Consider the following 24,649-nt stretch of genomic DNA (forward strand, 5'->3'; position numbering starts at 1 on the left):
CAAATTAGCACATTTTTTTTAAAAATGGAAATCTACTTTTTACTACATAACTAATTAAGCACAAACAACAACAAATACCAAATGTATAAAAAAAGTCAAGGCTACGTTAAGCTACTGTTAAATTTAAGCTAAATAGTAGAGAGTTTAGGAAATGTTCATGCTTTGCTTTGTCAAGAATTTTTTAATTTCTTTAATAAAATGAAAAATATAAATTTCCAATTCACAATTGACGTTGTAGCATTGTATAGAAACGAAAACAAAACAATTATAAAGAAATACAACTTATGACTTTACAACACTACAATGCTTATTGTGAATTGGGTAATTGAATTTAAGAACAATTTTTAAAATTTTTTTATTATTAAATTTTCAAAAAAAATTTCTATTAATAGAGAATTTACTGAAAATTTTCTATTACTAGAAATTTTTTCAAAAACTTTAAAATTTTTTAAAAATATTAGAAAATTTTCTCCAAATATTTTACACAAAATGGAGAATTTATGGAAATATTTCTTAAATAGAAAAAATGTCTTTTAATTTAGAACTTCTCTAATAATTAAGAAAGCAATATTATTTGTTGAGTTTTTTTTCGGAACAGTGACGGTAAATGGAATTTTCAGGGATGGCAAAAGGAAAACAATTGTACTTTTTTGAATCCGACTAAATCTATATATTTTTGAAATTTATGTCAATATATAAAACAAAAGCATTGCAAACCGACTTCTTTAGTCAATAAACTAATCCATTGATATGACAATAGACTGTTTTATAGAATAGTCCAGAAACTAGCATACGATTGGACACTAAAATAGTATATAGAGTTTGTATACAAGTCCAAAAACTAATTCATATAATAGACCCTAGAAATATGTACTTTAAACGTCTAGTTGAAAGTGCTTTAAAGCTATAGATAGTCAATAGACTAGAATAGATTTTAGACTAGAAAATATAGGTTATGTATTATCTATATTGACTTGAGGATGGAGTAGTTTAGTAGAATAGTACATATTTTAGTACAAATTCTAATTTATGGAATAGAAATGTGATTGAATGTAAAAATAATCTTAAAAAGTACTCTCTTTGTTAAATGTTGTCTGGGTTTTATCTCTTCCAGGATTCTTTAAGATATTCTCTTCTGAAGTTTAGTAAACATTTGACCAAAGTCGTTATTTCTTTAAAATTTGTAATAAAAGTAAAATTTTTAAATTATTATTACAATAAGCGAATATTTTTTAAAAATTATACAAAGTGGATCATTGTTGTACCTATTGTACTTCGAAAGATTGAATTGTACTAAAAAAGAAGTGAAAGTGTATATATTTTTAAGTTTTTCTGTAAACATTAAGGAAACTTTAAGTTTTTTAAAAAAGTTTTTCAGCAAAAGTTTCCATGTGTGGACCGCAACTTATCAAATTGACAACTTATCAAAACTTTTGTTAAAATTGGACATTTTAAAAAAAAATTCATTAAGAATTGTTTTTTTTAATATTACAATTTTTATCGGAAACGGTGTAATGAGAAATTTAGAGAATTTTCAAAAATTTTGTTTTGAAAATTTCTATTTATAAAAAAAAGATCAAAGAAAATTAAAGCAAAACAAAAAATAGTTAAAACCCATAAATAAAATAAATAAAAATTATAAATAAATTATAAAAAATAAAATATGATAAAATAAAGAATAAATTATAAAATAATTAGTAAATACTGGAAATTGTTAGTAAAGCTTTCAATTCAAGTATAATTTTAATTTTACTTAAAAACCATAAAACTACAAGAGTGATACCAAAAGCAAACCAACTTTTACCAAGGAGTTACATAAAGTTATTGTTTAATTGAAATTACAAAAAAATATGTTAAATACAAACAAAATTTCTGTTCAATAACAAAAAACAAACAAATCTCAAATATTTTTATAAATATTATTAACAATTTTTAGTTATAGAACAGACATAAAATTGTAGGATGAAATTTTTAATCAAATCGAATGATACTTGTGACAAAATAATATTTGGTTGCTACAATTATATATTACTTTGAATTACACAATAAGTATAGTATTAAAGCATATTTTGTTTGGGAGTACAATATTTGTTAACAGCAAGCATATTGATAATAGCTTTTCTTTCAAAACTTCACAACATTTAAACTTTAATATCCAGAGAGCTTTATTTCATTTTTATTTGCAGTCATGATTTGAAAATATATTTTTATTTATTTGTCATAAACAATTTCAAGTTCATCACAACCAAATCTTTAAAATTTTATTATATTTGTTTGTATATAACATATTTTTTTTTGTTAATTTAATTAACAAATACTTTAAGAAAAAGCGAAAAAATTTCACAATGAAAAATTTATTTTTTTTTTAATTTTTCCCGTTTAATTTACCAATTAAAACAAGAGTTGCTGTAAAAAGTTAAAACGATTTATAAAACAACAACCCTTCTTTATTCTAGGAAAATCCCAAAAACCATTAAAATTTTGTTTTTTTTTTGTTTTAATTACAAATAAATAAGAGATAAGACCAATAATGTGTTTTTTTTTTTAAATATTTGTTTATATGTATTAAGTAAAATTTTTTTTTCGTTTTTGTTGATTTTTTGTTTAATAAATAATAATGCTTAGGCTTAAGGCGTAAATAAATTAATTAAAATAAATAGGCACTAATTTAAATATAAATAAATTAAATAAATAACTAAACTAAATCTTAAGTAATTTTTGGCATTTACAGGATACATATATAAATACACACTTAATACTGTTTAAAACACTAAAGACTTTTTTTAGGGGGAGGGGTATAAGTACAACTAAATTTACAGTATCTACAAAATATTTGACAGTTTTCTATTACTGTTTAAGTACAAACTAGTTTAAGTACACTGAGAGAATTAGAGTGTCTAAAGTTTTTTGTTTTTGGTATTTTTAACTATTTGGTATAGGTGTAGGAAATAATATCTAAACGATATGATTTCTACAATTGCCATCTACTGCCGAAACTATAGGGCGAATATCTATAACTAGGACTACTAAATGAACCACTCGTTGAGGAGTGGGCAGCTGCAGCAGCGGCTGCCGCAGCATGAGATACTCCGAATGGTGTACTATGATGGAACATATCAAAGGCAGAACCAAAAGCTGAACGTGGCGGAGTTTGATAGAACATAGCGGCAGTAGCAACAGCGGCAGCAGCAGCCTGCTGTTGTTGTTGCTGCTGCTGTTGTTGATGCTGGCTATGTTGCTGAGAGGGTGACAAATAAGCAGGATTAGTCATGATGGTGTTCGAGGTGGGTGTAGACATATTATTGCTGGTATTTACAGGCGAGTTACTAAGATTAAGGGTTTGAGAGTTAACAGAGTTGCCCAAACCACTGCTGTTGTTGGTGTGATTGCCATTATTGGCCGAATTATACAAAGCAGTTAATAAGTCTTCTTGTTGTGCTGTTTGCTGTTGCTGTACAGCAGCAGAAGAAGAAGAAGTTTTATGAGAGGGAGCACAAGAACTAAAAGCACTAGTGGCCGAGGGCACAATACCAGCCGAAATAGAAGGTGAATTAGTTTTCATTGGTTTCTCACTTTCCTGGCTTAAGGTATTGGGTATGTGATTTTCTTTGGCATGCGAAAATGTATTTTGTGTAACAGCCTCAACACCAGCTACAGTCTTCATAAATGTTGCCAAATGCATGGCAGCGGCAGAATTATGCTGTTGCAGCTGCTCCGATTCGACACGATTTAATTCATCTAAATGCTCCTTGACCACCATCATGATTTCATCTGCCATTTGTTGGCCTTCATTCGATCTATCCGAACTATCAGAGGAATTGTGACTAGCATTGGCGGCATTTTGTGTAAACACTTTCTGAGAAACTTTGCTAAGCAGTGCTGGTACATCCTTATACAGGATATCCAACAACTTACCGGTGGTAAACAGCACAATAGCCTTCAGACAGGAGTACTCAGCTGAGTCCACATGTAATGCCTTCAATTTTTCCACTTGTTCCTGGAAGATGCGTATGTGATCCATAAAGGCTACCACACGATCAGCAGCCATGGGTGAGGCATGTAAACCGGCGGCCGCCAGTAGAGGTGCCACATGCAAAGGCATGGAACACTGACTGGCATTTAGCACAAACAGTTCAGACCACACCAAACGTAAAAGGGCCACCTGATCGGTAACTTGAAGTTCGGGAAAGAAGGGTATATTCTTAGCCCATTCAACGGCCGAGAATAGTAAACGAGCCGCCAGCTCACAGATGTTATCAATGCCCATAATATTATTGGGTTGCATACATTGGCCATAGCGGGAGGTGGGATAGGGTTCAGCACGCAGGAGTAATGATATATAGGAACTTAGGTAAGAGTGACCATTGAAACCGGCAACACCCATGGGATCACCATTAGCCAATTGATATTGACCATGCATGCCAGTCAAACCGGGTTGAGTGGGTGGGACACGACCGCGTTGTACAGCTAAAATGAGAATGAACAAGAAAAGGAAAATATTAGTTAAGTTATAGTTAAAAATTGAAAATAAGTTTTTAAATGAAACATAGTTGTTTTTGTGTGTGTTTGTGTTTTTTTCTTACCTAAACTATGGTGACCAAATAAAAATAATTATTTTGACCACTACATCACACGTAATACAATACCTAAGCATTCAACTAACTGACACAAATATCTAAACTCTGAACTTTTCAAATAATATGCCACATATCATAATAAAAGTTGAAATTAAATCAGACAACCTCAATCTTCAGTCATTGTTATACAAATTTCAATTTCTATTCTCTTATTGTTGTTGTGCAACCCTTAAAATATGTAAAGTAGAGATTTAAAAGAACTAAGGATTTCCTGATCATACATACATGCATACATATGTATATGTATGAGTGTGTGTTTGTGTTTATACAAAATCTCAAGTAAGCAGATACTTTTTACTTAAGACAGCCAGTAATAGTCAGTCACACAGACGGACTGACTGTCTATTTAAATACAAAAGACATCATCACCAAGCAACAACCCTTTTATGATTAAAAAGACTAGAATATGTAAATTTTTAACAACATTTTATTTTTCTTTTTTCAACAATCTTTAATAATTTTCAACGCAGTTTAATTTTTTCCTGTTCTTAGACAGATTTGTGAAAAAAGTAAAAAAATATTTTGCTGGTGTATTTTTGTTTTCATTGTTTATCGCTGTTATTGACGACACCAAAAATTTACTTTTAATTAAAAATTTACATTAATACAGCTTAAATATGCAAAAATACAACAACAAAATGCACACACATACTTAAAAAAAAATTAACAAAATTTTATAAAAACATTTATATGGAAAAACACTTTGAGGCATTAAAACAATGCCCGTTAAATATCTATAAGATCAGTGATCGTAACACAGAGCAAGACATTTTTCTTAAGAGTTCAATTGTTATTAACTAAAATGCTATTGAATTAAAATTTTTCGTTTGCAGTTATTTGTTTGTAATTTTTCATTTGTCCCCTGTTTGGCTGTGAGTGCCGACCACTGCTATAGATAGTCATTTATTTTTTTGTGTAGACTAGTCAGTATGTCTTGTATGGCTGATGTTGCCGAGTATTTATTATTATTTTTCTGTTTTTTTTTTGCTGTTTGCCTGACGCTCTATACAACAAGGTTAAAAACATGTTGACACTTTTTTTTCGCAGCTACTGATTATATTTAAAATGCAATTTTGAATTCATAAAAAGAAACTCAAATAAAATGGTTGCTAATTTATAGAAAACTGGCAATTTAAAGAAATTTTTTTTTAAAAATTAGATGAAAAAAATTAAATATAAGAAATTAGAAAAAAACAATTCTTTAACACTTTTTTTCAAAAACTTTAAAATTTTTCATATTTAAGAGCAATTTGGCAACAGGACAATTTTGAAGCAAAGTTTTCAAAGTCTTTCTCAAGGAAACTAATTTGTCTACTAAGAAAAATAGAAGAAAAAATCTGATAAATTAAGTTTAAAATATTTTAGTGAAATTTGGCAACATAGTATTGATAGTAAAACTTATTTTTAAGCTAAAAAATGGAATATTGGAATATATAAAAATTTTGAAATAATTTTGAAAGCAATAACTCATACAAAAACCTTCTAATTTTGTTGTTTCAAATTTTTGTTGCAATTTTTTTTTTGGAAATTTGGCAACATGGCAAATTCTTAAATAATGATTACTTTAAAGTTTTTCAGCTTTTCTGAAGCAAAATGTTTTCAATATTAGGAAATGTAGGAGAAAATATTCGAATAAATTAAGTTTGATATACTTTAATGAAATTTGGCAACATAGCATTGAAAGTAAAACTTAATTTGGAGCTAAAAATTGAAAAATAACTAAATATTGAAATAATTTTGAAAGCAAAAACTCATAAAAAAACTTTCCAGTTTTGTAGGTTTTGCAAATTTTTGGGAAATTTGGCAACAGGGCAATTTTTTTCTAAAAATGCTTAATATAAAGTTTTTAAGCTCTTTCTTAAGCAAAATGTTTTCAAAATAAGGAAATGTAGTAGAAAAAATTCGAATAAATTAAGTTTGAAATACTTTAGTGAAATTTGTCAACATAGCATTGAAGTTAAAACTTAATATTGATTTAAAAATTCAGAAATAACAGAAAATTGAAATAATTTTGAAAGCAATAAATCAATTATAAAAATTTTCACAACGTTTGATGTTGTTGTGGCTTCTTTCCCCCCACAATAGCACGTGTTTAAGAGTTTTTCTTAACAATTTCCTTAAATCAAGTGTTAAACTTTTGATTTATGTTCACTTTTTTTAAGAAATGTTGTACGTGTTATTTGATTTAAGACAAAAACTTAAGCACGTGTTATTTTTGCAAAATAAAAATTTTAGTAAAATAAAAATTGTTTAAAATTTTTGTCAAGGAGTTTATTAAATAATAAGGACATTTAAGCAAGGGTTAAGAGGACTTTAGTGGTGGTTAAGGTTTAAAAAGATTTTTCTTAAACAAATACATTAAAAGATTTCCTTTGTTAAAAACACCACAATATGCTAAAAATCAAAACATTACAAAAAAACTAATAACCACAAACAGCATCTTATCAAGGGGATAAAGAAAAATAAACATTAAGATAATATTCGAAAATATAGAGAACAACAAAAACAAAAATCTTAATACCCAAAAGATACAACACCTTTTTTTTGAAAGGATATACAAAAGTATCTAAGAAAATCTATTTTCCCAGGCTGGTTGCTTTGTTGGTCAGTTCTAAAACTGGACATTAAGTCTAGTTGCAATAAAACCGGTTTTTGAGTTAAAAAGTACCTGAACTAACTTAAGTGAACCTTTCATTACTGCTTGACCGTTCACTTTTGATCATTTTAGCGAGAAGAAGGGAGGATTTTTTCCCTATAAGAAAACTAGACAAACAAGCTTTTTTATTTTTAAATAAAATTCAACCCTTGATTTCTTAAGGATATTTATACACATACAAAGACTTATTTATTTTAATTGCCATAAATAATGAGGGTCAAGTTTTAATTTTCAAAACCTCTTTGACAAAACTGACCATTAGTTTGTTTTCTTAATAATTCTGCTTTTCTTTGGTTTTGATAAGTTTTTGAAAATGTTTTTTTATTTTGTATATATGAAAGATAGTTTTATTTTGGTTTATTTTTTTTTTCGAAAATAAAAGACGTTACAAAACAAAAAGAAAAAATCCAGGTGTGGTAAAAAAAATATATATATGATTTTTTTATAGTTTTATTTTTTGTATAACAAGCACTTGCATTTTATTTTAAAATTGCAAAACAATTGTTGGTTTTTTGTTTGTTTTATATATGAATGTATAAATGTTTGAGTTTTTTTTTTAGAATTGTTAATACATTTATGAGTTATAAGCCTTAAGGCAGTAAGTTAACCATTTTGCTTGAATTTTTATGACTTGAAAAAGGATTTTCTGCAAAAGATTACTTTAAATGATAAACAATTTATATATGCATTTTTGTGTATAAAAAAAGAAAAATATGCATACGAATGTTGTAGGAGTGTTTCGGAACAAACAAACAAAAAAATAGGGGGAAAAATATAAATCAGATTTTCTAACAAAAAAAAATCGAAACTTATTGGGAATAATTTAGTTTTTCAAATTGTAAAAATTTTTTAATTTTTATTTAAATTATAAAACAATTAATTCTCTTCAATTTTTGCCAACCCTTGATCAAGCATTTTTTTTTTTTTATTCTAGACACAAACCTTGATGTAAACACAATATCACTTTCATTTAAATGTCAATTGTGTTTCATCACAGCAAACTTGTCAATCTTATGTATATTTCTTTTCTTTTTTCAATTTCTTTAATGTACAGATGTTCTAAATTGTTGAAAAATATTGTCTTTTAAAAGAAATTCTCTATTTTTATAGAAAAAAAAATTGAAGAAAATTTAAGGGTTTTAATTGTTTCAAAATAAAAACTTATTTCTTGCAAACAACTAGTTTAACTAGTTTTCTTTAAGCTAAGAAAACAAAAAGAAAAAAACGGAAAAGAATTGTTCAAAATTTTTTTTATTATAACAAAAATTATTTTGCTTTTTTTTTAATCAAATTTACAATGACCTCGTACAAGGTGGTGGTGATCTGTTTGTTTAATGACACAACACATATAGGGTTCAAACTTGACCAGTCTCTTAGTAAAATACATAAAATGTCATGAACTTGACATAAAGATATTACTACAATTTTTATAAGAAATTTGTTGAAACCTCTGCGAAAAAAAGGCAGTAAATTTTCTCACGTTTTTTAAGATTTTTTTTTTTGACAAAAAAATTTTTTTTTTAAATTTAAACAGGAAATTTATTCGGGTTTATTTTCTACTTTTAACAAAGGTGTTGAACTTTTTACTAGTCATTAGAGAAGGGTTATAGAAATTAAATGAAAAATATAAAATAAAAACTAAACCCGTTTGTTGTTAGAAAAACAAGTGCTTTAAATAATATTTGTTACAAAAGAAAAATGGTTAATTATTTATTTGTATAAACAAAAAAAAAACCTGTCAATAGTAGTGCAAATATTTCACTTCAATTAACTAAGTTTGACATACTGGTATTTGTATAACTAAAGATTGTCATTATTATTAGTTGGTTATTTTTGTCGGTTTATATATTGTGATCTGTTTGCTAGCAGTAAATTATTGTTAAATCAATGCTTAGTTAATTGTTATTGTGATTATATTTTTGTTGCTACTATTAATGACTGTTGATAGCTAGCTGTCAAAGTCAACAAGTTGCAATCATTTCAAATACGTTGGTAGTTAAAAAATATATAAAAACTTGTATACAAATTTAAAAACACTTAATGTTAGTTTATTATTCTTGTTGTTGTTGTTTATTTTATGATTAATAATAATTCAATTGTGCTAAAAAAACACACACACACAAACTCACAAACTAAAAGTAATCATAAACTAATTGACAAAATCTTAAATATCTATTGAAAAATGTGGCAATATTTCTTTTAAGTGTTTTCTAACTTGCATATGTTAAAGCTGTGCTATATGGTTGTCAAATCTAAAGCTACATATATACACCGTTGTCAGTCAGATCTTACAATGTTGTCAGTAAAATGTTTCGAAAATCTTTAACAATCTTGTGAATTTACAATTTTTACTTTAAAAGACCAAAAAATTAAATTGTCACGGTTTTTATACATTTTCTAAACATTTTACTGCCATCATTGTAAGATCTGACTGACAGCGATATATAGCTTTACAAAGACAAAAAATTTAATAAAATTTTTGGTTAAAAATTTTTGTTTAGTATTAAAAAGCTAAGTATTCACGGTTGTCAGTTCTTACAACATTGTCAGAAAAATGTACAGAAAAGGTCAAACAATCAACTAACAGTTTCTAATGTCAGAAAAATCCTTCGTGACAATGTTACAAAAATTTTAAATTGAAATTTGGCAACATGTCACAATCTCATATAGAAATGGTAAGTAACTGTACTGTAATTACATCACGGGTAAAAAACTCTGCTAAAATTTTTCTATACCAAAAAAAAATCTTTCTAAAATTCTAATGCCAATAAAAAGTTTGTAATTATATTAATCTATTTTCTAATTTCTGTCTATGTGTTGACTGCTTAATTACCCTATAATTTAAACGTTTTATTTGTTATGTTTTTTTTCCTCTTTACATTTCTTTAACATTAACTAGTAATTTATGTCTAAATAGTTTTGTTTTTTTTTTCTTTTTGCTCTCAGTCTACTTTAACAAGTTTATCAATTTTTGCATTTAGTTCTAGAGGTCAATATAAGGTGGCTTTTAAACTAACACCATTTCATGTTTAATTGATGCCAGTTTTGTAATGACTATACATAGTTTTTATATATATTCACATAAACAACAAATTGTATTAACAAATGCCTATGACAATAAGTATACAACATGGTGACCAATTATAAACAGCAAGACAGACAGACATACATACATATATTCATGTCATTTAATAATTATTAATGATATTAAGTCATTGTAGTATGTGGAAATCATTTGAATTTTTGTTGTTGTTGCTGGTCACTTTTTTTAGATATAAATTGAATTTAAATATATGTTTGTAATCTGGCTATAGATAATTGAAGTTATGAGCAGTTATGAATGTTTTAGCTTGGACAAAAACCAGTGGAAGTAGTTTTTATGGAAATTTGACAACCTTGCTTTTAATGAATTTTAAAACTGTTTTTATATTTCAAACAAATAAATAATTTAAACTAAATTTGTTTGCTTATTAAAACAAAAGCATTCTACCCTTTTTTAAGATAGTTTACAGTTAAGATACAAAAACTTTTGCTCATTAACAGCTTGTTAACAGAATAAATAATTTATTTTTTCTTATTTTAAATTTCTTTCACATCACAAGACAAAAATACAAATCTATGCCAAGCATTTGACATTTTGGCTATAAGGCAAATAAAACTCGTGCTACTTCCGTTTTATTTTTAAAATTCTATACATTGCTTTACAAATTAATTTGCAAATATTGTCGTTAGAGAAATATACGAAATAGTTTTTTTTCTTTTTTTTTTCAAAACAATTAAATTCAAACGAAAGAATACTGCAAAAAAAAACATTAGAGACCAGCCTTAGTAATTTGACTTTTAATTGACCCTAAACCAAGATATACACACAAAATACAAAGTATGTTTATGAAATGAAAATAAAATTAGAAAAAAAAGACACTTACCTTCACGTCTCATACCCATTTTGAGGCACTTTCTTAGGCGGCAATATTGGCATTGATTACGATGATGCTGATCTATGGGACAATTTCTGCTCCCCCGACATGAATAGGTTAAATTACGTCTTACGGAACGTTTGAAAAATGATTTGCAACCTGTAACACAAAAGAAAAATTTAAAAAGAATTTTAAGAAAAATTTCACAAATTTAATGATAATTAAATAAAAAACTTAAAAAAACATAAGAAACAAAACTTTTTCTTTAGCTTAATTACTTTAAACATAGCTTAGCAACATTTAATACTAAGCAACATGTAGCTAAACTTTAGTGTTTTGTTTTTAACGAGTGCAAACATATTTTCTTTTATAATTTTGTTAGTTTTTAAGCAATTTTAATAATTTTTATTTTATTACAAAGAAAATACTTTCAATTTTCTAAAAATAATAAAATTTTTTAATTATCTGCTTTTCTAGCCTCAAAAAAAGCCACCAAAATTGTTGTATATATGTTATTGTGTAGGGTATGCTTAAAACTGCTTAAAAAAGTCACAATTTACTACAACAAAGCAAAAAACATTAAGCTTAAACAGAGTGCAACTAAACATCATTTGAAACAAATTCCATACTATGTAAGCAAGCTTGTTAGCAGCTTTAACAGCAACAAAAACAACCGAAACATCATGCCTTCAACATGCATGCATACAAAAAAAAAATAAAAAAAAAAAACGAAAAAAAAACTAAATACATCTTAACATGGATTTTGACCCTATTTTTGTAGTTGTTGTCTTAGAGCTTTGTAGTAAAGTTTCCTACTTACTATATATAGTTTAATGCATGCCATGTGAACTTATAAACTGGTAGATCACTTTTGCTTAAAAAACAAAACAAAAATGTTTGTCTACTACAATTTTATCCCTTTTTTTCTAAGTATGGCAGGGGGAGGGGGAGGTAGTGTGTTTGGGGATTAAATGTAGCAAAAGTGGCAGCAGCAGCAGCAACAACGATGACTTGCTTTTTAAACTTTGAGTGTTTTACTATCTTGACTGCTGTTCATGTTAAAACAGGCTGACTTGACTGCCTTCCTGGTTTATTGTATAGAAAGATATTTATATATATTTTTTTCCTTGCCATCATGTCAATGGCCATGTTACACGTTTCATGGCTTAACGCCTCCCATAAAATTACCTTTAATGGGTTTCAATTAATGTACAGAGAGATTTTTCGTTGTTGTTGTATTTAGATTTTTTGTTTTTGTTTCGTAAAGTACTTTAGTTTAGTTTTGGAAAAGATTTGAAATTTAGTTGATATTGAAAACTAGGCGCTTAATACTGTTAAAAAAGGGTATGTTGTGTTGGTTGTTGGTTGCTGCTGCTGCTGTTGTTGCTGTCGAAACAACAAACACGAATTTTAAGCTGTAGCAACAAGCAGCCTTACAAATAAAAAAATTGCTAGCAAAAATGTTTAAGTGTGTTTAATTTTATGTCGCCACGTATCTAAACATGTGTATCATGCAACTCAAAACTTTAAGTCTTTTTTTTTTTGAACAAGTCCTGATTATTGCTGCTTGTTTTTAAAACAAAGTAAAACAACAACAAGTTTTGTTGTTTAGAAAATGTGATGCTGTTAAGGAAATTAAAAACTAAAAATTTTAATTTCTTAATAATTTTAACTTAAACAAATAATAAACAAAAAATTGTCTTTATTAAATGAAATCAAAACAAAAAAGGAATAATAAAAATTTTCCCACCAAAGTCAAAAACTACAAACTAAACAAAAAAAATCGCCCAGACCAGCCAGACAGCAAACAAATACCCAACACCACCTTAACCAGTTTTTGACCATATGTACCTTTTTTCACATTTTAAAGCTTGCCACAAAAAAACCTAACTAAGCCAAAAGCCTACAACAATGAAATTCATAAAAATACAAAACAAAAAAACATAACAACAATTGTTAAACAATAACGTTAAACTAAATTTGTGTATGTTGTTGCTGTGTTGTTGTGGTTGTTTTGCTTGAATTATGGTAAGCATGCGCAAAAAGCCAACTTTCAGATACAATTGCAATTGTTGAATTGCAAAGCATGCATACATACATACCTACACATGTATCTAAACATATGTATATATACATATGTTTGTATAAAATAAAGCATTACAGTGCGGGTGTTATGACCAAAAATTAAAAAAAGAAAAAAAACAAATGCTTTAAAAGAGATGGCTTACATAGTTGTAAATTCCATATTATAAAATAAAACTAAAAGAAACAGGATTTTTTCTTTAAACGTGCAAAATTCATGGTAAATTTTAAAAAAGAACTGATTTTATTTTGTTGCTGTTTGCTTATTTTTCTTTTCTTTTTTTATAATTTTGAGTAGGGAGTATATAAAACATTTTTATTTGCGGAGATCCACCCTTTTTCGGTTATTGATATAACACGATATCTTTAATGTAAAATGTACAACAACAACAGCTAACTTTAAAGAAATCATTATGAGGCATTTTAAACATCATGAAACAATTGCTGATTTTTGTTTCTTGTTTTCCTTTTTCTATAAGCTTTGACTAAGATCAACAGATGCTGATTTTGAAAAGGCTTTAACTTAAACTCTACAGCAAAAAAAAAAAAAAAAAGAATAAATATCTTTAGAATAAAGAAATCTACACTATCTTCATCAATAGTTTTTCCTAAATTCTGTTTTTTTTTTTTTGGTTCTTACTTTTTTTCGCCAAGAAGATTATCTCGATTTTAGTTTTTAACTAAAAAAAAAGAAAGAAAACTAAAACTATCTAGCAGCCAGCATATGGTTCTACTCATGCTAACATATGTTTGTATTATATTCTAGAAAAACAGACTGGTAAACAGACTATAAAGGTTTTTTTTTCTCTAAGAAAAGCAACAGCAACAAAAAACTATATAGTATATTGTAAACCAGAAATCGTGACTATGTAGTATAACGTGGTTTTATGTTGTTGTTGTTGTTGCATTTGCTGCATATTTTTTGATGATCATATAATATGTGCTATATGGGATTTTTAAGTATAAATCGTCATCATCACCAAAAGATTTAGCTCATACTATTTTTTTTCTAGTCATCATTATCAATATAATGGTCATCATTATCATCAATGTGGTTTCTGCAAAATCATATCTAAAAACTATGCGATTTACCGACATGCTGTGCATGCTGATATGATAAAAAAATAGTAGTGTTTAGTATTAAACCAACCGCCCTTCTCCCTACTTTACACTTAGAGAAAAAAACCTTGGTTGCTACAACTATACTATGTTCACTTTAACAATATAAGTTTTTTCCCTTTTTTAAGAACTACGATTTTACACATTCAGTAAAATTTGTTTTCAACATATTTTTTAAAACAAAACTTTGATATCACTGGATCATAATATGTTGATGTTATAACAATATTATGTTAAAATATATCAACTGTATTTAATCATAATATGATAATTTTTCGAAATTGCCATAATAACCATGATATGTTAAGCTATATTGCAATCTTAAGTTAAATCATTTTATGTGGAACTAAAAACATGTTTACCACAACCATGTTTTTTTTTTCTCTGTGTGTATATGCATCCTTTTTTTTTTAAAAAATAGTAAAGAATGGCATTGTTTAACTTCAGTCAAATTTCAAGTCCTAACAGTGTATAGAGTTTTGATGATATTTTTACAGCTTAAAAGGATTTTTATGAGTTTTAGTTATTGTTTTACAATTCTAGTAAAATAAATGATGGGAATTTTTACAGAAAAAAATATATTTTTTTTATTTCTTATAGAAAATTAAGAAAAAAAATTAGTTTTGTTTAAAAAATTTTGCTAATTATTAAAATAAAATTTTGCTGGCATTAACTTTTAATTGCAATTATTTTTATTTTTTTTTATTTTTTTCAAACATTATTTCATTAAAAGTAATGAACTAAAAACTTCAACTATTATCTTTTAAACCATTCATTAAGCTAATGTTTTATTAACATAAATCTTAAATTAAAATTCCTTAATAAGTAATTAATTAAATAAACTACTACTTTCTAGATATTAATCTTTCTCGCCCTAATCCCTTGCAGTGTTTTAAACGTTTTATTAGAGAAGAAACATAAAACTGTTTTAGTATTAATCTTATAATTTATAAATACACTTAGAAGATTTGCGTGTTAAATATTCATTTTTTTCCACTATTTTGTTGTTGCTGTTGTTGCTATATAAACTAATAAAAAATTACAGTTAATAAAATAAAACAGACCTTAACGCCACACTCTTAAGACAGACAAAAATTTTATAAAAAAAATAAAAATCTACTAGAATTAAATATAGCAACAGTTCTAGTTAATGTTTTATAATATAAGCAGTTTTTAAGTTAACTGAACATTAACTGCAATTAATTGAACTTCCTCAAATGCGGCAAACTAACTAACAAAAAAAAAACTAGACTATCTAGACTAATAGAAAATTACCTAAATAACATAGAACTATTAAATAAAGTGCAACAAACATGAACTCCATATCAAAATGCCAAAACGAGAAAAAAAACACACGTTTTGCGCACGCGCACTTGTTGCGCATCGTCAAGCAATTAAAAGCGTGAAATTACTTTAGAAAAAAAAACGCTAAAAAACCCACATTTAAAACATTTATTTTAAAGAAAAATTTTTTTAAACACAATTAAGAGACAATTAAAGCATTGATTAGTGTATAGCTAAGGAAAAATCTTGGCAAAAAAACACACACAATTTAATAAATTTAGGAAGTTAACCTAGTTTTGGCAATAAAGCTGAACTTAAAATTTTCTTAAAGAAAAAAAAAAAACAACTAAAATTAATTTTCCTTGTTTGTGGCTTTTAATTACAAAACAAACGCAAACTTTAGAAAACAAAATTAAGCAACACCATAACTTCTACTGCTTACAGATGTACAATCCCAGCAAAAACTTGTTAATAACTTGTATATGTAAACGCTTACCTATTCACATACTTTTTAATAACTTCTACATATTGTACTGATTACATAGAAGCACTTTAATAAGATCTTATACTTCCCACGACAGTCGGTTCTTCTCAACGAGTTTAATAAAGGACAAAGGATTATCATCCCAGCCATATAGACTTTATGCGTCTCGCTGCTATAACTTTTTGTCTTATTAATAATGTGTTATATAACTACTTTCTTATATGTTTTTCCATACGATTGCATTACTTGTAGGCGTTACATTATCAAAATAAGTCCAGCCTGGTAATGACATTTTTTACGTTCACACGATAACTGTATCTTAGCAACAGAACAAACCGAGTCATACTTGGCCAAGGATGGTCTAATAAGCGACAGCTATAACAACCGAAAGTTTTTTCCCAAAATCGAACTAGTACAACAACAATGCTGAAAGTTTTTGCTGGTTTTCTTATATCTAAATCTAACGAGTCAAGCACCACATAAAACTGCATCTTGAATATGAAGTATGTTGCAAGTGCAACAAGAATTATTATGGTTAGATACATATATTGTTATTATGATGATACATATGTATATGTGTATGTTTACTTTAGAAACTTGAACGAGCATGAACTTTTGTTAATTCTACTCTAAAAACCAAAAAAGAAACAAGTGTTTAACTTAATTTATGGTTTAGATTTGCTTTTTTACAAAACACCAAACCCCGCTTGAAAAAATCAGGAAAATACAAATTATGTTAGAATTATAATCACAGTATGATTAAGATTTTGACAGTTTAGACAAAATAAATAATGCAAAAACTTAAAATAAAACTCAAAAAGGGGGGAAGATACAATGACCAGAAAATTGCTAATGTTTCATAAGGTTAGAGAGCTTATCAAAAGGTAAAATATAGGTTCATTTCTAACACTCTTTTTACCAAACAAATTTTCATTTTATAAAAGGTTTATAAACTATATTTAGTACTTATGTTTTATAAATTTTTTATAAAATAAACTTTTGTTTAAGAATATTTCTTTTTAATTTTCTTATAAAATATTAATTAAACCGTTATATTGTTTTTGTACTCTTCTAAACTTTAGCCTACAATTTGTTAAGGTTTTCCCGCTTCTAACTTCAGCCCCTCTTTTCCATACATAATTTTCTTTTAAACCCATCAATTTTTGTTTTCCTATTCTATTTTTTTTTTTTTGTAAGTTTGATCACGATCATGTTACTTATTTAAGAAAAAAAAATCCCCCAAAAAAATTTCGTGCTGCCTGATAGTTTTTCTCATTGATATTTTTGGTTTTGTGAAACGTTTTCTTAAAGCTTAGTTTAAATAAAAATCAATTTAAAAAGGGTTTTTTATAAAAAAAATTTTACTTTTTTTGGTAACCAAATTCTACTGTCAAGTACTACACTATTTGTTTTACAAGCTTTGTTCAAATGAATTACAAGGTTTTTGGAAATGATATTGTAGAGCTTGTTGTTTGTTTTTTTGAATTGTTTGTCTTGTTGTTTTTTGTTTTTTTTTCGAAAAAATAGTAATTAAAGGGGAGTTTGTTAGGAAAATAGTTAAACAAAGTTGAAAAGAAAAAAATGTATATTTTTGTTAATTAATTGGAATTTGTTTTTACAGCAATAAGAAGTAAAATGCTTAAAATACTCAAAAAAATAGTAAAAATGTTAGAAATTTGAAAATTAACCAAAAAAGTACCAAAAGTACTATTTTAAGAAAAAAATTTATATAATAAAGAAGTGTTTAAATGTTTGGAAACTTTAAGCGCAAAACGAATATGAAAGTACTTTTTGGTAAAATATACTTAAAAGGGGTTACCTTCGTAAAAATAAAGTAAAAACGTTATAGATTTTCAAATTAACAAAAAAGTACCAAATAGACTTTTTGGCAAAAAGTTGCTAAAAGGCTTTTTATGAACAGGAATTGTTTAGATGTTCTGAAAATAAAACAAATATCAAACAACTTTTTGGCTTAAAAAAAGCTAAAAGTCTTTTTCCCTCTAAATAAGTTAAAAGTCTTTTTTCCTCTGTATTTGGTGGAAAACTGTAAAAAGTACCAAAAGTACTTTTTCAAAAAAAAACTTCTTAAATGGTTTAAGATGTAAAAGTAATGTTTATATTTTGAAAATATTCTATATAAAGCTAATTTTTTAAAATTTACCAAATGTACCAAAGTACTTTTTCAAATTTTCATATAGTACCAAAGTTGTTTTTTAAATTTTATAAATTGTTAAAAATCTTTTTGAAAAAAGTGACTAAATTCCTTTAATATTAACAAAAATCTGTTGATAAGTTAAAAATTAAAAAAAAGGTTTTTTTGAAAATTACAAAAAGTACCAAAGTACTTTTGAAAAAATGTTTTAAAAGTGTGTTTTAAAAACAAAAATCCTAAAAAATAATCAACTTTATACTATTTTATTAAAAAAACTTTTAATATGTTAAAGAAAAAGAAAAACTTGAAAGTATTTTTTTTTTTGAAAAACTTCAAAAAGTACTTCGAATAAATTTTTAAGGATTTTTTTCTTTTCTGTCTATTTTAATAATAATTAACTTTTACCGTTATCTAGATCAAAATACATGCTATTGTCAATTTTCTTAGTTTTTTTTGTAAAAAAAGAAACTAAATAAATTTATTAAAAATTCATTTAAAATTTTAATTTAACAACAATATTTAATGTAACAATTGTAACAAACATAAAAAATTGTTTAAAAAATATGTGCGAAAGTTTTTTTTTTTCTTTAATCATCAACAACATTATGCCTTTAGGAAAAATTGTCAACTTAATGCAGTTAAAGGTTGGTCTTGTTGTTTTTCAGAAAAAAAAACTTTTCTCTAGATATAACTTGCTAACACGACTAAACTAACTAATTTACAGACTGACTGACAGACATACAGACTGTCTGTATGACTAGCTACATCACTAACATGACTGACATGTTGCATATACATAGAAATATAATGTGGCTTAATCTGGCAAAAATATGGAATATATGACAACAAATAACATGACTTTATATCAGGAAATATGCATGCAGTTTTTTTGTGTTTCTTTAATATGAACCATATAAAAATTCTATGCATTTTAATAGAATTTGTAGGTATGTGTGAGTGTGTGTGTGTTTGTGTTTGAGTGAGTAAGGAAACACAAAAGCTGGTCATAAAATATAATAATTTAACATTACATATTTTTGCTGTTACTGTGTTTTTTTTTTATTATTTTAATTTAGATGTTGTACTTTAATTAATTAGCTTTATAAAGAAAACATTTACATTTTAAGTTTGCTGCTCTGTTTTCTTTAACAGATAAAAAAAGGTTTATATGTAAGAAGAAAGCTAAAGCAAGTTGTAGTAGTTTGGAAGTTATTCCCACGTTTAATAATAAAACTAAACATTAAAAAAATGTACCATGTTGTTGTCATTCATATATTTACTATGTATATATGAACATTTTACAATTATGAATAAGAGTATATGAATTTTTGTTTATTAAAAAAATATTTTTAATTTAAACATAAATTAAAAGACATGAAGCAATATAAGCAGAAAAGAAACAAATTATGAAAAAAAACTTCAAGAACTTGTTTAAACATACAAGACATATATATTTTTTTCAATTTTATGTTGCCAGCAAATAAAGGGTAATTTAACTAATAGTTATGTTAATTAAAAGAAATTTTTTAGAAATTATTTCTTTTAATCATGTGGGTGTCCATGTTTAATTGCCTGCTAATAACTAGATATTTTAGGAAATCATTAATAATATTTAACAAAAAACCCTTAAATTTACTAACACACACACACACATACGCACACTAACTTAGTGGCAAGTTGAAATTAAACTGTTTAGTTGTGGCAAGCATGTTCAACTTGATGATGATGAGAAAAGCACGATAGCAATCAATTTAAAAAAATTTATACTCCAACACATACAACAAACTAACAACAACAACATAATGTCAAGTTTATTTATAAAAATAAAAACTTAAGTCAAGTTGCAACATTAAAAGCCTAGACTAAAAATTTTTGCAATTCATTTTAAAACAAAATCTTCTAACGCATTGCTTAGAATCCCAAAAAAACCATAAGCTACACAAATAATATGCCAAAAAAAAATAAGATAAGAAAATCTTTTTACGTACACCAAACAACAACAGCAACATATCTAAATAAAAATTCACGTGCAACTTAAGATAGCACAACAACAATAGCAACAATTCACTTCTTCTTGTGTAATATAAAGGAAGGGGCAACAAAAAGAAAAAAAAACGCGGCATTTCAGTTTAAGCTTGATGTTTATTGTTGATGATCGTTTATAAGAAGGTTTATACCAACATAATACCACCTAGCCATACACACACACACACTCAGCTAGTGTAAACGTTATGTCTAACTAACTGTCTGCTACACTATTTGTCTGTCTTGCCGTCCGTCCGTCCGTCTGCTTGACTATCTGCCTATCACTAGTCAGAGCTCTCCTTTGGAATTATAAATCCCAGCACACAATCATAAAAAAACGCATTGTCTGTCCTGTTCTGTTTTTTTTATTATTTTGCTTCTTTACGCTTACTAAGATCTAACAGTTGAGGGGGGTTTTTCTTTACGGATTCAGTATCATTTTATATATATTCTTTTATTTTTTGTTCGCATGCTTAAGCTTTTGGGTTAAAAAGCTGTTTGGTTCTGGTTTGTTGTGGCATTGTTTGTACGTGTTCGTTTTACGGCTGCCTTTTCATATTTTACTATATAGTAATCTCTATTACTTTTGATGATGATACAACACCACTGCTAGGGTACAACATACCTTTATTTTTACTATAACAAATGTTTCATATACATACATATAAACATATGTATGTATGTGCTTGATATAAAATTGTAAGAAATGAATCAAATGTATAGAGAAAAAAAAAACGGCAAAATTCTATGCCGAAACATGCATGAAAGATTAATTATGTTGTACGCATAGATGACAATATATTGTGATATATAAATATGAAATTTAAATAAAAAACTATTTCAAGTAAATCATACAGAAGAAATGTCTAAAAAACCTTCAAGTTTAAGTTGCTTTTTTTTATTGCATTATTAACTTTGTTGAAAACTTCATGTAATTTAAAAAGGTTTTACAAGTTTTGTTTTGTATGATCATGTAAGATCATACAAAATTGTTTGTTTTAACAAATATTTATATTTCAGATTAAACTTAATAATTTTAGGGATTTTTAAAGTTAAATAACATAATATTTAAATATTTGTGTGATTTGTTGCTTGATCATACAAAAATGTATGATGTAGAAATCATACAAAAGAAATGTCTGAAAATAGTTATAGTTTGAGCATTTTGTAAACAATTTTATCAAAATTTTCTAAATCTTTCACAAAATATGGGAAGCCTATCTTTGTATGATTAATGAAGAGCATACAAATTTGTCTGAACTAACAAATGTTTGAAACTTAAAAAGAAAATTGTATGACAAAGATTTTCATCATACAAATTTTTTTGACAATGAAAATTCTTAATATTCTGACCGCCACAGGTTCCCAACTTTAAAAAGGATCAACTTTTGGTTTGATTTATTGCATAAACATATCAAAAATTGAATGACGAAGATTTTCATTATACAAATTTTTCTGAAAAGGGAAATTCTTAAAAATTCTGCCAGCAACAGGTTCCCTACACTAAAAAAACTCAACTCAAGCCCTAAGGGTTCATTAACTTAAAGAAGGGTGTTTACAGTTGTGCAAAAAATGAGAAAAAACAAAATTCGTACATATTTGTTTTTCAGTTTCAATCTGAAAACTCATAAATCGTTGCTGGTGTATAAATATTATTTGTGGCGAAATTTCTTTAGCCACTTTTTTGTAGGCGTTATTAAATTTTTGTTCTGGTTGGATTTATTTTTTATTTGTTTGTTTTTTTTTTTTCTTTTTGAAAAAAGGCAATTTTTTCTCATGTGTTAAGCCAAATCTCAAAATCATTTGGATTAAATGATTTATGGAGAGAATGGGGGAAAATAAACTAAAAACACAAATTTTCAAATAAGATAAAGAGGCGCTAAAAATTTCTTAAAAAAAAATGAAAACAAAAAAAAAAACAAATTCCTTGAAAGAAAAAAAATCTGGTTTTAAAAATCTGTTATAAAAGCTAAAAGAAAATTCTTTATACATTACAACATGGTTAAAGCTTTAACATAAAATCTATAAAAGTTGCTGGCTATTTAAATTTTAATTGTGTGTTAGTAACAGATAAATTGAAATTTTCATAAAAGATCGTTTTTGATTTCTAAGGCACACTTTTTTAATTTTCTATATAATTTTTTTCCCTATAAAAATGGTTGGGAATTTCTTGTAAGATTTGGTGTTAAAATTTTTTGTATGGTCATCATCATCAGCATGATGTTCATGTTTTAGCACACCTTGTTTTGTTTTTTTTTTTTTTGGTTTTTGTTTTTCTATTTTTGTTTTGTATTTCTAAACATAAAAAAGATCTTCATCAGTTATAGTAGGCTGTCATAAAACGCGTGTTAAGTTTTTTTTTTCAGATTTTTAACTAAATGATTTTTTCACTACAAAAATAAAAAAAAACTAACCAAACATAATCAAAGTTGTAATAATAATTGCATGATTTTTTTTTTTTTTTTGGACTTTCAACTTTTGACAATAATGATTGGCAGTCATGCCACAGATAACAAATCAATAAATTCCTAAATTTTGTAAAAAAAAATAAATTTTATTTTCAAAACTTACCTTCACATGTAAATTGACCATAATGTTTGCCGGAACTTTTATCACCACACACTACACATTCGATATTTTGTTTAGGATCGATTTGTGAACCGCTATTACTACTTTGTGAATGTGAACTATTGGCCTGTGAACTGGGTGTTGTACTACCACCGCCACCGTTATTATTACTATTGCCGCCGGTATTATTATTGCCACTACTACTACCACTGCCCACCATACAATTCGATTGGGAACCCTTGAGCATGGAATTCATATCATGAGTATTTTGATGCTGACCCGCAGACGTATGATGTGATGTATTATTGGTCATGGCGGATAGATCCTCTTTGATTGTATGATGGCTGGCCGTTTGTTGCAGGTTATTTGGATTGACACTGGAAGCATTTAAGGCGGATAAATCTTGTTTAATGCCCACCGATTGATGGCTGGCCACACTGGAGGGTGTGGTACCACCGCCGGTGCCCACTGAACCGGCATTTGTATTTTGTGTGCCGGCCAAAGAGCCTGGTCCGGCGGAAGCATGTAAATGTTGTCCCAAATTGGGATCATGCCAAGCGGTGGGTGGTGGTACTCCTAGCGCCATAGATCTGGGTATACCCAATTCAAAGGGTGATAGTTCAGCTCCCGACTGGGGTCTGTGATTGAAGAAACCGGGTGCTGTTGAGGGTGAAGCACACATAACGCCGCCTCCGTAGACACTTAAAGAGTTGTGTGTTATCATTTTGGCGGCCGTTGGTGTACACGAATTATAAGAAGAATGCACTTTTGTAATTTATAAACGCCGTAGCCTTAAAAGGACAACGGTCTTAATATGTTTTTTAGTAAAATTTCTTTTATTTAAAAATCCAATTATTTTGGTTTTCACTTTGGTTGTATTTGTATATATTTTTTTATATATTCCAATTTTTTTTTTTTATAAATTTTCTTTTGATATTTTCATATCATTTTCATTTATCTTTTGTGTAATAAATATTTTTTCACTTTTTTTGAAAATTTTCTTTATATATTTTTTTTTAAAAATTTGTTTAACACTTAATAAAATTTTGCTTATATTTTTCTGTAAATTTTCTTTTTTATCTTTATATAAATTTCTTTTTTTGTATATAACTTAAAAATTTTTTTTGAAAAATTTTGTATTTTTATTTATTTTTTTATGTGTTAAATTTTAAAAATATTTTTTATCTTTGCTTTAGAATTTAATTTTCAATATTGTGTTTTATTTTAATTTTTTTGTTAAGTTTCAAGAAATGCGCGTCATGCGAGCAGCGTAAATCTCAGCTGTTTTCGTAAGGCCTCTTAGAGCCTGACTGGCAAAACATTCGTGGCAAAAGGTACACGACCCGACCCGACTCGACCATTTCGACCTAACGACACATCACACAAATCTCTCTCATTCCACCACTCAAAAATCCCACAGATACATGCAGTATCTTATGGATTCAAGTTAAAACCACCCCATTTTTTCTACTCTTCGCACTATACATTTGTCTCTGTTGCTCTTTCGCTCACAGCTAGAAAATACTCTTGGTCTTGTTGCTCAGTGTTTGTTAGTAGTGGTGGTGGTACGTTGGGTAGTATTGTTAGTTTTGGGAAAAGAGTGAGTTTGTGGTGTTGAGTGGTGGTGGGGCAAGACCTTAAAATGTGTTTTGTTTGCACTTTTGAGTCAAAAACATTTAACAGATACCAACTACTTAGTATCTGTATGTTTTTAATACTCACATC

The 24,649-nt window shown here is 27.1% G+C and overlaps 1 protein-coding gene across 2 annotated transcripts in view; it reads right to left on the reverse strand.

The window, feature by feature from the left end:
* LOC111675207 (steroid receptor seven-up, isoforms B/C) overlaps nucleotides 1-23,859 on the reverse strand; it is a 38,213-nt gene extending 14,354 nt beyond the window's left edge. Inside the window, exons 1-3 of one of the 2 annotated variants that reach the window (XM_023435933.2) lie at nucleotides 22,928-23,859; nucleotides 11,220-11,369; nucleotides 3,916-4,467 (exon numbers count right to left, since the gene is read on the reverse strand). In XM_023435933.2, coding sequence (XP_023291701.1) covers nucleotides 3,916-4,467; nucleotides 11,220-11,369; nucleotides 22,928-23,648 — 1,423 coding nt within the window. In that variant the 5' untranslated portion in view covers nucleotides 23,649-23,859. Of the gene's footprint in view, nucleotides 1-2,643; nucleotides 4,468-11,219; nucleotides 11,370-22,927 lie in introns of those variants that run through there. The other variant, XM_023435932.2, reaches the window with a different exon arrangement.
* Nucleotides 23,860-24,649: the final 790 nt, after the last annotated feature.

The sequence above is a fragment of the Lucilia cuprina genome, chromosome 4, assembly GCF_022045245.1.
Source record: "Lucilia cuprina isolate Lc7/37 chromosome 4, ASM2204524v1, whole genome shotgun sequence".
Lineage (NCBI taxonomy): Eukaryota > Metazoa > Arthropoda > Insecta > Diptera > Calliphoridae > Lucilia > Lucilia cuprina.